Source organism: Carcharodon carcharias, chromosome 13, assembly GCF_017639515.1.
Source record: "Carcharodon carcharias isolate sCarCar2 chromosome 13, sCarCar2.pri, whole genome shotgun sequence".
Classification (NCBI taxonomy): Eukaryota; Metazoa; Chordata; class Chondrichthyes; order Lamniformes; family Lamnidae; genus Carcharodon; species Carcharodon carcharias.
Window position 1 is genome coordinate 125,103,336 of NC_054479.1, and position 12,574 is coordinate 125,115,909.

The 12,574-nt window shown below is 42.0% G+C and overlaps 1 protein-coding gene across 1 annotated transcript in view; it reads right to left on the bottom strand.

Moving 5' to 3' along the window:
* Window positions 1–5,222: 5,222 nt before the first annotated feature.
* LOC121286146 overlaps window positions 5,223–12,574 on the bottom strand; it is a 55,637-nt gene continuing 48,285 nt past the window's right edge. Inside the window, exons 4-6 of the mRNA XM_041203129.1 lie at window positions 12,042–12,163; window positions 8,636–8,725; window positions 5,223–7,293 (exon numbers count right to left, since the gene is read on the bottom strand). Coding sequence (XP_041059063.1) covers window positions 6,921–7,293; window positions 8,636–8,725; window positions 12,042–12,163 — 585 coding nt within the window. The 3' untranslated portion in view covers window positions 5,223–6,920. The remainder of the gene's footprint in view (window positions 7,294–8,635; window positions 8,726–12,041; window positions 12,164–12,574) is intronic.

Below are 12,574 nucleotides of genomic sequence, written 5' to 3' on the forward strand. Positions count from 1 at the left end.
GTGGCAGATGTGAGCCACCAGGTCTCTAGATATGCGCAGTCATTGGCGACACTAGTTCTCAGTCATCTGCAGGAATGGCAGGCTGCGTCTATAGGCCCTGGGTGTCGCTAGACGCTGACCAGCCATGGCTCACTGTTGTTCCTGGGCAGTGTGTGCGGGAGCTCCTGTTGCCCTTCATGAGGTTGCTGCTCCTGCCTACGGTCTCTTTTAGGCTATCACCATACAGCTGGGTCATCAGGATCCATGATCCTGACCTGGCCGTCCTGCAAAATGAAAGAGAGAGAGACATGGTTATCATGGCTGTACTTAGCACATTTCCTGGCCATGTGTGACCACCCCTTAACGCTTCCCAGAGAGTACTGGTCACCCCTCGGATGGCCAGAGTTAGTGTGCTGCATGGCTGCCCTGTCAACCTGCGACATGGGGAACATTGGTCCAAACCAGGATTCTGAGATTGCAAAGGGCTGTGAGCGCCTCCAGCAGTGACTGCTGCATGGCCAAAGTGTGCAGTCCAACTGCTCCGCGATCCAATAAAATAGTGGCCGATAAAGTCTGTGCTGGGTGGTGGTGTAAGGTATGGAACACTTGGTGGTCCTTTGGTGCCACCTCGTTGCTTGTGTGGGCGGGCAGGCTAGGAGCATGATTCCAATTATATCACTGTGGCTGTGCCTGATCTGTCTCAGTTGCAGAGGGATGGTCAGTTTATACAGGTGTCCCTAATGCATGGCCACTTCCCTCGCTTACCCAGCACTCCCTGCACCCCCCCCCACCCCCCACCTCCATTGCCTGTGCGCAGGATGCAACGCCAGGGCAGCACTTTTCCACCCACCTCCCACCAATAACGTCACCTCCGAGGCTGGCCAGCACTTGTCCCCCGGACACCGCCCCCCCCCACCTCCCCCACCAACCTCCTCAGCAGTCACCTCCGAGACTGGCTAGCACTTGCCTTCGCCCCCAGTGCTCCGACGCCTGTAAACAACAGGCGAACTGTGGAAAATGCTGCAGCTCACTCACCTCAGCTCAACATTGCAACTCACCTCAGTTCCGTGCTGTGGTGAAACATGTCGGCGTGCTTTCCTGCCGACGTGGACAGACGATACGACGGGGTTCCAAGAGCCTGGCGGGATGGCCTTTTAATTTCAATATGCTGATGTATTACAATTAGCTCCCAGCTGACCGATGGAGGCAAACGTGGTCCACCATCGGCGGGCTGAGCGGACAATCATAACCTTCCTTCACACTGTCGTGAAGCAGGTCCCACTATATTTTCCGCGCATGCTACCTACCACATCTGCTGCCAGCGGGCTCAGAAAATTCCGCCCTCTGCATCAGAAGACTTTGGGACTTGAACCCAAAAATCAAGGTTGGCACTCCAGTGCAGTATTGAAGGAGTACTTATTGGAAGTACAGCCTTTCAGATGAGTCATTAAACCAATGCCCTATCTGTCCTCTCAGGTGGACGTAAAAGATCTCCTGGCACTATTTTGAAGAAATGCAGGGGAGTTATTCCTGGTGTCCTGGCAAATACTTTTGTCTCAATCAACATCACAAAAAACAGATTATCTTTCAATACCACATTGCGGTTTGCAGTTGCTTGCTGTGCATAAATTGGCTGCCGCATTTCTTACATTACAATTGATCATATTAGCGTTAAAGTGCTTTAGAACATCCCAAGTCTTCCTTTCTTTACAACATAGGCCTCAGGTCATTGATTGGTTCCACAAAGTCCATTGCTGACCCTATCACTGACTTCCAGCATTTATCAGGTCCTTCACACAGTTGCCTTCTCCTTTAATTGGAGAAAACAAAACGTCCTTAGTCGAGTCCTATTTATGGCGCATCTTTCTTTCAGATCAAACTCTACAGTCAGCAGAAAGCTGCAAGAATCAGGACAAAATACATTTTCCAGGTATGACAAGAGATTCATCAAATCCTCACACTTCCTCATATTGCAACTTGGGCTATGATGAAAGGTCCTGGATGAAATGTTAATCTATCTTCCTCTTTCACATGCTGACCAACTTGGCATGAACTTTGAAGCACTTTATATTTTTAAGATTTCCAGTTTTTGTTTTGATTTTATCTTTGATGGGCTTCGCCTTCAGATTAAAACTAGTTACTGATTCACAAGATTTTATTGATTTTGGTGGGGAAAGATGAATATGTAGAACCATGTATATTCAGTGAAAGAAATATAATGCTAAAATAAATCACCAAAGGACATTTCACAATACAGGGGGAAGATCTCTGTGCATAAATGTAACTAACTCATCAACTTGTTTACAAAGAAACACAGAATCTCTGGACACTTAGGAAATCCTACTCCACAATGATTTCAGACTAGAAGTTGGCAATATTAACAAATACTTAATACATTCTTGTCATTAATAAAATTGATTGAAATTGTCTGTTCTGACATTCATTTGTCCATTTTTAACAGGGCTGTCAACACTGCATTTATTTCAAATGTGACAGGAATGTTGGAAGAATATATTATGTGTGCTGTCACTAATAGCACTGATAGTAATTTTTCAGCTTTAGTGTGAAGCCATTCCTGTAGCTTTGTTCCTTTTGCATCCTCTACAAAAGCCTAAGCTTTTATGTAGACCAGTGATGAACACAATCTTAGTTAATCATTAATCTCATTAAGTAAATTAAATGTAATCAGTCTAATATGACGTAATGTCATTTACAATCAAATTGAAAATGTTGAGTAAATGATTGTGTTTAAAAAAGACGTAATGCTGGGCTGGTCCAATTTAATAAGACAAAACACCAAATGCTGTGCTCAACTATTGGGTTTTACAGTACTTGTATATTTTGAAGGCAATGGTGAACATAGTCTTTAAATTCCACCTCAAACTTATAACATTCACACCAGATACTGTGAATTCAGCTTCATCACAACTTGCAGTATGCTTTCAGAAGATGGTATAAAGCATGGCTACTACTCTTTGTTTCGCCCTTTGTCAGGAAAATGTGCTCCAGAGCTGGGGGGTGTTTGATGGGCCCATCTCCTAATCTCTCTTCTTACCTCCCCAGGCCAAGCTGCAGTGCTCAACAAATACAAGATGTTCCCTAGTAGCTATGATAACTTGCTTGTGAAACCCGTTTGCTGAGTGCTACTGTCCTCCAAATAGGTGTTCTGTGCTCCACTACTAGAACCACTGGTTCAATGGGAGCTCAGTGCTCTACTGATCCCCTGAATGAGAGTCCTGTGCTCTACTGGTGCCCTGAATGGGAGTCCTGTGCTCTTCTAATCCCACGAATTGGAGTTCAGTGCTCTACTTCTATCCTGAATGTAAGAACAAAAGAAATATAGGAGCAGACCATTTGGCCTCTTGAGCCTGCTCTGCAATTAGTAAAATCATGCCTGATGATCTACCTCAATTCTACTTTCCTGCCTGCTCCCTATATCCCTTGATTCCCTGATAGATCAGAAATCTAACAATATCAATCTTGAATGATCAACCCCTTATCCTTAGGCTTTGCTTCTGTGTTCTAGATTCCCCAGTCAGGTGAAAGAACCTCTTAGTATCTTCCCTGTCAAGCCCCTTCAACATCTTATATGTTTCAATGAAATCATCTCCCATTCTTCTAAACTCCAGAGAGTATAGGCCCAATTTATTCAGCCTCTCTTCATTGAATAACCCTCTCATCCCACACACAATTCTCCAGGTATGGTCTCTCTCCAGAACCCTATACGATTGTATCAAGACTTCCTTATTCTTGTATTTCAATCCCCTTTCAGTAAAAGCTAACATGCCAAATGCCTTCCTAATTACTTGGTGTACCTACATGCTAGCTTTCTGCATTTCTTGTACAAATACACCTAAGTCTCTCTTAACATCAACATTTAAAAGTTTCACACTTTTTAAAAATATTCTTTTCTTCTATTCTTACTACCAAAGTGAATAACCTCACACTAACCACATTATACTCCATCTGCCACCAGGTTGCCCAATTATTTAACCTGTCTATATCTCTTTGCAACCACATTGTGTCCTTCTCACAGATTACATTTCCATCTAACTTTGTATTGTCAGCAAACTTAGATGAAGAGACCAAAAATACTCTTATCTATGTCATTAATATAGATTATAAATAGCTGAAGTCCCAGAGCTGATCCTTGCTGCACTCCACTGGTTACAGCCTGCCAACTTCAAAATGCCATGTTTATCTACTCCCTGCTTCCTGTCTGTTAACCACTCCTCCATCCATGCTAATATATTACTCCAACTCCATGAGCATTAACCTTTTGTGTGGCACCTTAACAAATACCTTTTGGAAATCCAAGTATACATCATCTGTTGGTTTTCCCTTTATCTACTCTACTAGTTACATCCTCAAAAAACTCTAACAAATTTGTCAAACATGATTTCCTTCTCATAAAACAATGTTGGCTCTGTCTGATCGTACAATGATTTTTGAAGTGAATTGTTAAGCCTTCCTTAATAGAGATTCCAGCAAGGATACCCATGCTCTACCTATTTACTGAATGGGAGTTCAGTGCTTTGCTGATTCCTTGAATGAGAGCCCAGTGCTCCACTGCTGCATCTACTGGTCTTCTGAATGGGAGTCCAGTGCTTTACGGCTGGAATTATCAATTCCCTAAATGGGAGTCCAGTGCTCTCCTCCTGAATCTATTGATACCCTGAATGGAAGTCCAACTGATAACAGAAACTTCTCCATTTTTATTTTTCCATCGGATTATTAAACACCTTCTAACAAATAAAAAATCTTGAAATCACACAAACCTTGTAGCAAGCCAGGCCATGTTGGTACCTGTAACCTATGATTTTAAGACGATAAGATTTGCTGTGATATTCTCATCGTAAGTTTGGAATCCCTCTTATCTGAAATAAAAACTGAAAATGCTGTATATAGTCAAGAAGACAGAAAGTATCTGTGGAGAGAGAAACAGAGTTAAAGTTTCAAGTTGATGACCTTTCATTAGTTCTGTTCATCTCCACAGATGCTGCCTGACCTGGTCAATTTTTCAGCATTTTCTGTTTTTATTCCTAATTGATCATTCATCTCATTGTTGGTGTGCAATCTTGCTGTGTACAAGTAAATATTTATCTGCATTGCAGCAGTCACTGCATATCCACATAATTAATGTGTGAAGTGCTTTGAGATGTTCCTGAAATAAGTTTCTCACAGTCTTTAGACAATGCAACATAAACAAGAGTTAGCACAGCTTCCATTTTAATGGTACAATATATACATTTACCTTAAAAATCACAATGGTAAAATTAGCTATGAGGTTCCAGTACATCACCTACTTGATCATTCTTCATATGAGCTTAAACTCTCAGACTCAAGCATTTTTGGGTTTGGGGAGAACAGAAAGCCCAATTTTCAGTCAGGGACAAGGCACCAAGAATTTGGGGTGGGACTTTGTTATGCTGTGATTCCACTCCATTTCATGGTCACTCTTTAAATTCTGATGTGTGGGGCTGTAAGCAGTTCTCCTTATCAAAGGGATGTTTCTGAAGGAGTTTCTGGGCTACTGTGGAAATTTCACCCTTCATGTTTTCTTTAGGCTTTAACAGATGTGCATCAATTGAGAGTTGCTATGAGGCCCAATGAAGCCCTGAAAAAGGCCTGAAATATTTACTGTGGAAAAATAATCAAAATCATCTCTGACCTTCCCAGAGAGGCCAGCTCCTTCACATGGAGCAAAAAAGGTGAAGGACAGCAGCTTCTTTACGACATCGCCAGACCTTTTTGCTATTGGAGTGCCACTGCACCAATTTGACATTCCAGCTGCCAATTTGGAACAAGTGTTCCTGCAGGTGTGATGTGCTCATACTGACCATGTAAATGGCCCCTCTCCCTGGGTCTAGGGAGGGTAGAGGTTTCAGTCCATTGCACCTGTGGTGGCAGAGCTGACCCCCAGAATGTCATGACCCTGACCTTAGTGTAGAGAGGCTATACCAACATGTAGTGCATCACAGCCAAGCACAACCTGTCCTTGCCAACTCTTGACACACACACACATACACACACACTTTCCACTGGATGGCAATAAAGAGTGGGAATCCAAGGTAATTTATCCCCTGCCAAACATGGATAAATTGAGGTTAATTGTAGTAGTCCACTAGCATTCTGGCTGAGATCAGCTAATTAAACACAGGCCAGAAATCAAACATGTAACCTTATGTTTCTAATGGTTCTGTATCTACTTAGAGGCTGAATTTATCTTGTGAGCCACAAGGAAATCCCCAATCTTGATTCCAGAGCTTAGTGCAAGTAATCACATCCTTGAGAAATGACAGTAACACTTCTACACACAAAACAGCAGATCACTTTCACTTAATTGCACTTGCAATGTTTCATATAAGGAACAATATAAGCCTAAACACTGGTCAGCCCTTATATAATAGGATGATTGAGCACAGATTCTCAGCAAGCTTTGCAGAAGACAGCATAAGCACAAATACTTGATAAGTCTTGTATAAGAGAGTACGAGTGCAAACACTTAATGAGTTGTATGCAAGGCAGCACAAGTGAAAGCAATGACCAAGACTCATCAGCGCAAAACTCAAAAGGCTTTGGAAAAAAAAGCTAGTGCAAGCACAGTCAGCACCTTGAAGAAAAGACAATAAGTGCAAAAAGTGACCAAAGCTTGAACAACAGAGAACTGAGTACAAGCACTATTTAAGTTTCGTATAACAATGGGACATGGGAGAAGGAGTGCTCACTTAAAGTGTAAAATTCCTATTTCATAGAATGCATAATTGGTACAACTGGCTATGAACCAATAGCTACTAAAAGCTGCCTATGAACTGACCAGAGAGGTTAAAAACAGTTACCAGTTGCTGAACAATCCAACATAGGGATTCCCACTTTCAGCCATCCTTCACCCTCATCTTCAAGGCTTTGCATATTCATCCTAGGACAGATAACTTGCTTGGCTACAATTCCCAATATTTGGATGGAGTTTGATTCAAATTCACCTCCACTAGCCTAAAGGCATGCAACACAGCAGCTATCTGCATTAACAGTCTCCTGAAGATATCAATTAAAGGGTTCAAGAGGTTTCTTACTCCGATGAAAATGTTCAGCAGAAATATCATGATGGGCTGCAGCAGACTGTTGAACAAGGCTACCAGGAGTGGCTTCAGTAGGTGATCTCCGATTACCATCAAGAGTCCCACCAACAGGACCTGGAAGACCGACCGGCATAAGAAATTTACCAGCTCAATCAAAAACAAAGTGACCATGTTCACCAGGATCCTTACCACCGCAAACAGGTTTCTCCAACACTGCCGAATCGCATCATCAGACCTGAAAGAGTAATACAGCAAGCTGTAAGCAGCTTGTTTATATCCACCTACACTTATTGTATTCGTATATTAAGAGGAATGGGGGAAAAGGCCTGTGGGATTCTGCTGATCTCTCAATGTGCTTCAGTGGTAACCTTGCAGAGAAAGCATAAAGGTATGATTTTAGCTGTTTATGGTTTCCCTAAGGGTTATGACAATATTCTGTTGGAGAATTCCCCAGGGAACTCCCAGGTATATCCATGTAGTGCAGGCACCATACTGCATTACAGATACAAAATGATCTTAAAATGCTACAGGCTTTTGAGCTGCAATCTGAAACTGATGAGTAGATTCTAATCTGCAACATTAAACACAGAATGATCTCAGATTGGAGAAGACATGGGGGCTAAGAAAATGGTGAAATGAGCCTTGATTTCAACAGGAAGAGAGATTTTATATAACAGAGTCTATGTAAACTGAAAAGGGTTTCACACCTCATTCACTGCTAAACCACAACAATTCAGCTTTGAAATGCTTGCAGAAACCTTCTCATGTTCTCATGGGTTAAAAAAACTTAGCAAAAATTGACACTGAGCCATAGAATGAGATGTTAGAAGGAGTGGTTTAAAAGTTGATTAAAAGGTAAGTTTTAAAGGAAGGTTTTAAAGGAGGAAAAACAGGTAGATGGGTAGAGGGATTTAGGGGTGGAATTCCAGAGCTTATGACCTTCATGGCCGAAGACACATTTGCCAATGGTGAGGCAAATGGACTAATAGCACCAAATGCCAGAGTTAGAGTAATGCAGATTCCTGGTGAGTTATAGAGCTGGAGGAAGTTAAGAGAGGGGGAGAGGAGTGCAAAGCTATGGAGGAGACTTGATCATAAGGATGAGAATTTTCAATGGAGTGCATTGGGCAACTAGGAGCCAATGCCAGAACAGGGGTGATAGATGAGCAGAACTACTTGTGGTTAAGATAAGGGCAGCATAGTTTTGGATTAGCTAAAATTTGTCAAAGGTATAAGATGGAAGGTTGGCCAGAAGAGCATTGTAGTATTTGCACCTGGAGGTGACAAAGACATGGATGAGAGTTTTGGAAGCTGTTTGGCTGAGGATGGATACAGGGGATATTAGGGAGGTGGAAGTACACAGTCTTCATGATGGAGAGGATATAGAGTTGAAAACTCAACTCAGAGTCAAATAAGATCCCGAAGCTATGAACAGTTGGCTTCAACCTGAGACATGTTGGGTGAGAATTGGTGGCCAGTATGGAGTTTGTGGTAGGATACAAAGACGATGGTTTTAGTATTCCCAAAATTTAACTGGGAAATATGCTTCTATATCTAAGGAAAACACATTTCCTTACCAGTCTGCTGCTTTACTAATGCATGTTTCATTACATTCCTTCTTGGTCTCATAGAAGTACTGATGTCCAAAATCAAAGTGGAACACTTCCCTAAGCAATCAAAAATGGAAGAGAAAGTTACATTAAAGAAAGATGCAAATTAGATAGGCTTTCCTGAGGCTAGATCTGCATTAATATTAACATGGGGAGGTATAGCCCTAGAGCATCATTATGCGTTATCATGCAGTCCCCAGTATGTTGAACACCTAGGGCTGAATTTTCCCAGCCTCCTGGAGACAGGGTTGGAGGCAGAGTGGGTGGGAAAAGAGCGGGGAGAAGTGTTGGAACAGCTCCCCATTGCATTCTCACCTGCAGGGCAATTTTTCAGGGTGGGCTGAAAACAAGCCAGAGGCTCTGTACACCAATGACGGGGCTGTGGGGATGAACTGCCACAACCCGCTCTGAAACCAGTCCTGTACAGCAGTTTCCCCCCCACTCCAATAGCCCTACCAGCTGGCTTCTCTGGAGGTAACCAAGGATGCCTCCATGTTGAGGTGCCCTTACACTCACCTTTCTGCCTCAGCAGCACCTATCTCTCCCAGAGGGGCTGCCGACCATCTAGAGCTGATTGGGTCTCCAATCTTGGGAACCTGCCTGCCATCATTAATAGGACAGAGAAAGTGGAGGCGTCCAATTAGGATGTCACCTCCCAGAAGGTACACTGTGGGCACATTGATGACAAAGGCAACCTCGGTAGCTCCCTATGGGACCTGATACCAGTCGGAAAATTCAGCCCCTGATTTCGACTTCAGACCCACACTAGAAAAAGCTTACATCACGAGTGTATCTATCCCAGACTATTGTCCATTTTGAGTTGATAGCTTCTGCTAATAAGTTTTTTTGTAAGACTGTGGGAATTAAGCCTACTGATTCTAATAGTACAGAAAAACTCCAGTTAAAAATTGAACACAACAAAAATCTATTTTGCAATTATCTATTCATCATTTTAACTTAGTTCTAATTTAGACCAAACTGACTGTCAACCCTATTATAGGTCCTAGCCCCTAAAGACATGAAACATAGCATCAGCTTGGATGAACTAGTAGCACCATTGCCTCATACTCAGTATTTGTGGGTTCAAGACTTGTTCCAGGGTTTGAGCCTATAATATAGGCTCATGCAGTGCATAAAAGGAGTACTGCAATAGTGAAGCGGCCATCTTTTGGATGAGGTGTTAGGGTCCCATCTACTAGTTCATGAATCCTAGCAGTATTTGAAGAAGACCTGGAAGTTCTCCCAGCAGCCTATACAACATTCCTCCATTATCCAACAATACTAAAACATATTCATTGGTTATTTAAGTCTTCCACTGGACACAGCATGGCTGCTGTGTTTGCTTATTCAACAGTCAAGTATAGATACATGATAGTTTGTCATTACCTCATCTTCCGACTAGGCACTTTACAGCCTTCCGGACTGAATATTGAGTTCAACAACTTTAGATCTTGAACTCCCTCCTTCATCCCCACCCCCTTTCCGTTTCTTCCCCTCCTTTTTGTTTTTTCCAATAATTTATATAGATTTTTTTCCCGCCTATTTCCATTATTTTTAAATGTATTCCACCCATCGTTTATTTCACCCCAGCCCCACTAGAGCTACCTTGCTTGTCCTGCTCTCCACTCTTAATTAGCACATTCTTTTAGATAATATCACCACCTTCAACACCTCTTTGTTCTTTTGTCTGTGACATCTTTTGGTTATCTCCTCCTATCACTGCTTACTTATCCTAACAACCGCCCCCCCACCCCACTTTTCTCTCTACCCACCCTCCCCACCCTCCTCCTTAAACCAGCTTATATTTCACCCCTTTCCTATTTCTACTTAGTTCTGTTGAAGAGTCATGAGGACTTGAAACATCAACTTTGCTCTTCTCCACTGATGCTGCCAGATCTGCTGAGTTTTTCCAGGTAATTCTGTTTTTGTTTTGGATTTCCAGCATCCGCAGTTTTTTGTTTTTATCTCTGTGTTTGGGGCAAGTCCCATTATGCTCCAAGACATAAAACTTCCATAATATTTCAGAAGAAATAGATTTGAAAGTTTTAATGGTCCAGAATCTCTTGGAAAGCTTCAGTATAATTACATTGTAAAAAACCTGTGATGGTTTTCGTTCAGCAGGAAATTTGCACTGAACTGATTTATGCCAGATTTACATTGAAACACCTACACGTGCACATTTCCTCAACTGCTTACACAGATTCTGAGATATGTTTGCAGAAACTCTGCGCTCACTTGCATATGTCCACTCAAATACGAAAGACCAGCATGCACAATTTTTCTGGATTTATGCAAAAACGTATTGGCGTAGACCACTTTCAAATATATGGGCAAGCATGGACAAGGGCTATTTGATGTCATCATATCTTATTTCCTGAAGTCTGATGGTGATTTTCTTCATTTAAAAAAAATCTTGCTGAGATCTGACGGTAAAATGTCAAGAATCTCAACAAGTGAGAGATCAAAATCAGATTTAACTGTGATTCACTGTTTATTTCTCCTCATTTTGCAAGTTTTGCTGGTTCTTGCAAGATCATTAAATGAGGTAGCACTGCCGCTATGAAAGTGTATTTCACACTCTACCCATGCAAGTTTCCTGATCTATAAACTGACATAAATATTGGTGTAATTTCTGCATGTGATCCAGGAAAGTTGATGCTGTATAAAATAAACTCATGCAGCTGTGCAAAGTAAGGGGTCAAGAACCAGTGGACACCAGTTCAAAGTGATTGTCAGAAAAACAGTAACATGAGGAAAAACTTCATTACTTCATTGAGTTTATTTTATACAGTTTCAACTTTCCTGGATCACACTTACGTGGAAATTACACCAACATTTATGTCAGTTTATAGACCAGGAAATTTGCATGGGTAGAGTGTGAAATACACCTTCATAGCGGCAGTGCTACCTCATTTGATGAAAGTGGTTAGGATCTGGAATGCACTTCCTGAAACTGTGGAGGCAGATTCAATTGTGGCTTTCAATAGAGAATTGGATAATTATCTGAAGAGAAAACATTTGTAGGTCTACAGGAAAAAGCAGGGGTGTTGGGTGGGAGAAGGCGGGTAGTGCGACTAGGTGACCTGCTCTTGTAGAGAGCTGGCACGGACACGATGGGCCAAGTTGCCTCCTTCTGTGATGTAACCATTCTGTGATTCTAAGATAAAGATTACTAAACAATTGGTCTGCAGTAAAATTGTATGAGAATGCTGCCTTGTGATTAGGATAGCATCACGGTAATGTTTTTCATCGTTTTACCTCAATCATCTGAACACTGGCCTGGTGGTTTTCTGTGAGCACGAGGCAGTTTGAATAATACTTAGTTCCTTTCCTCGATGCAAACAAGCAGAGCACAACAATAGGATCTACTCACTTGTTGTCTTTATAACTAGCAACATCTTTTACGATTCCAACCACGATATTTTCCTCTGAGGCTATTCCCATGTTTGTGGACTCAATGGATTCCTCAGTAAACCCAGGGTTTGTCTGTCCAAGCTGTGCAAGAAAAACAGAAGAATGTCTTCTCAAAACAAGTCCACAAATTTACAATCAAGATTCAACAATGTAGTGTGGGAGTTTGACATGTGGCACTGCAATTTTCATCCCTACAAACACAGTAACCAGGGTAACAATGGGGCTTAAGCCCTTTAAGACTTTTACATTCCACTTTCCTTGATGGTTCAACTGATTCCATATCTAATCAAATTAAATTGAGCCATACAATCATGGTCTATAGCTTATTGTGGTGAAGATAGTGGCAAGGGCGTGACAACTGGTGACAATTCCACATGCTAATTCAGAGAAAAAAATAAATAAGCTGAAAATACTAGTCCTGTTGAAAAGTGTGTGTCAGGACAAGGTGCCTGAATCGTCAGCAGAAAACAGGAGAGTTGGAGACACAGTAGT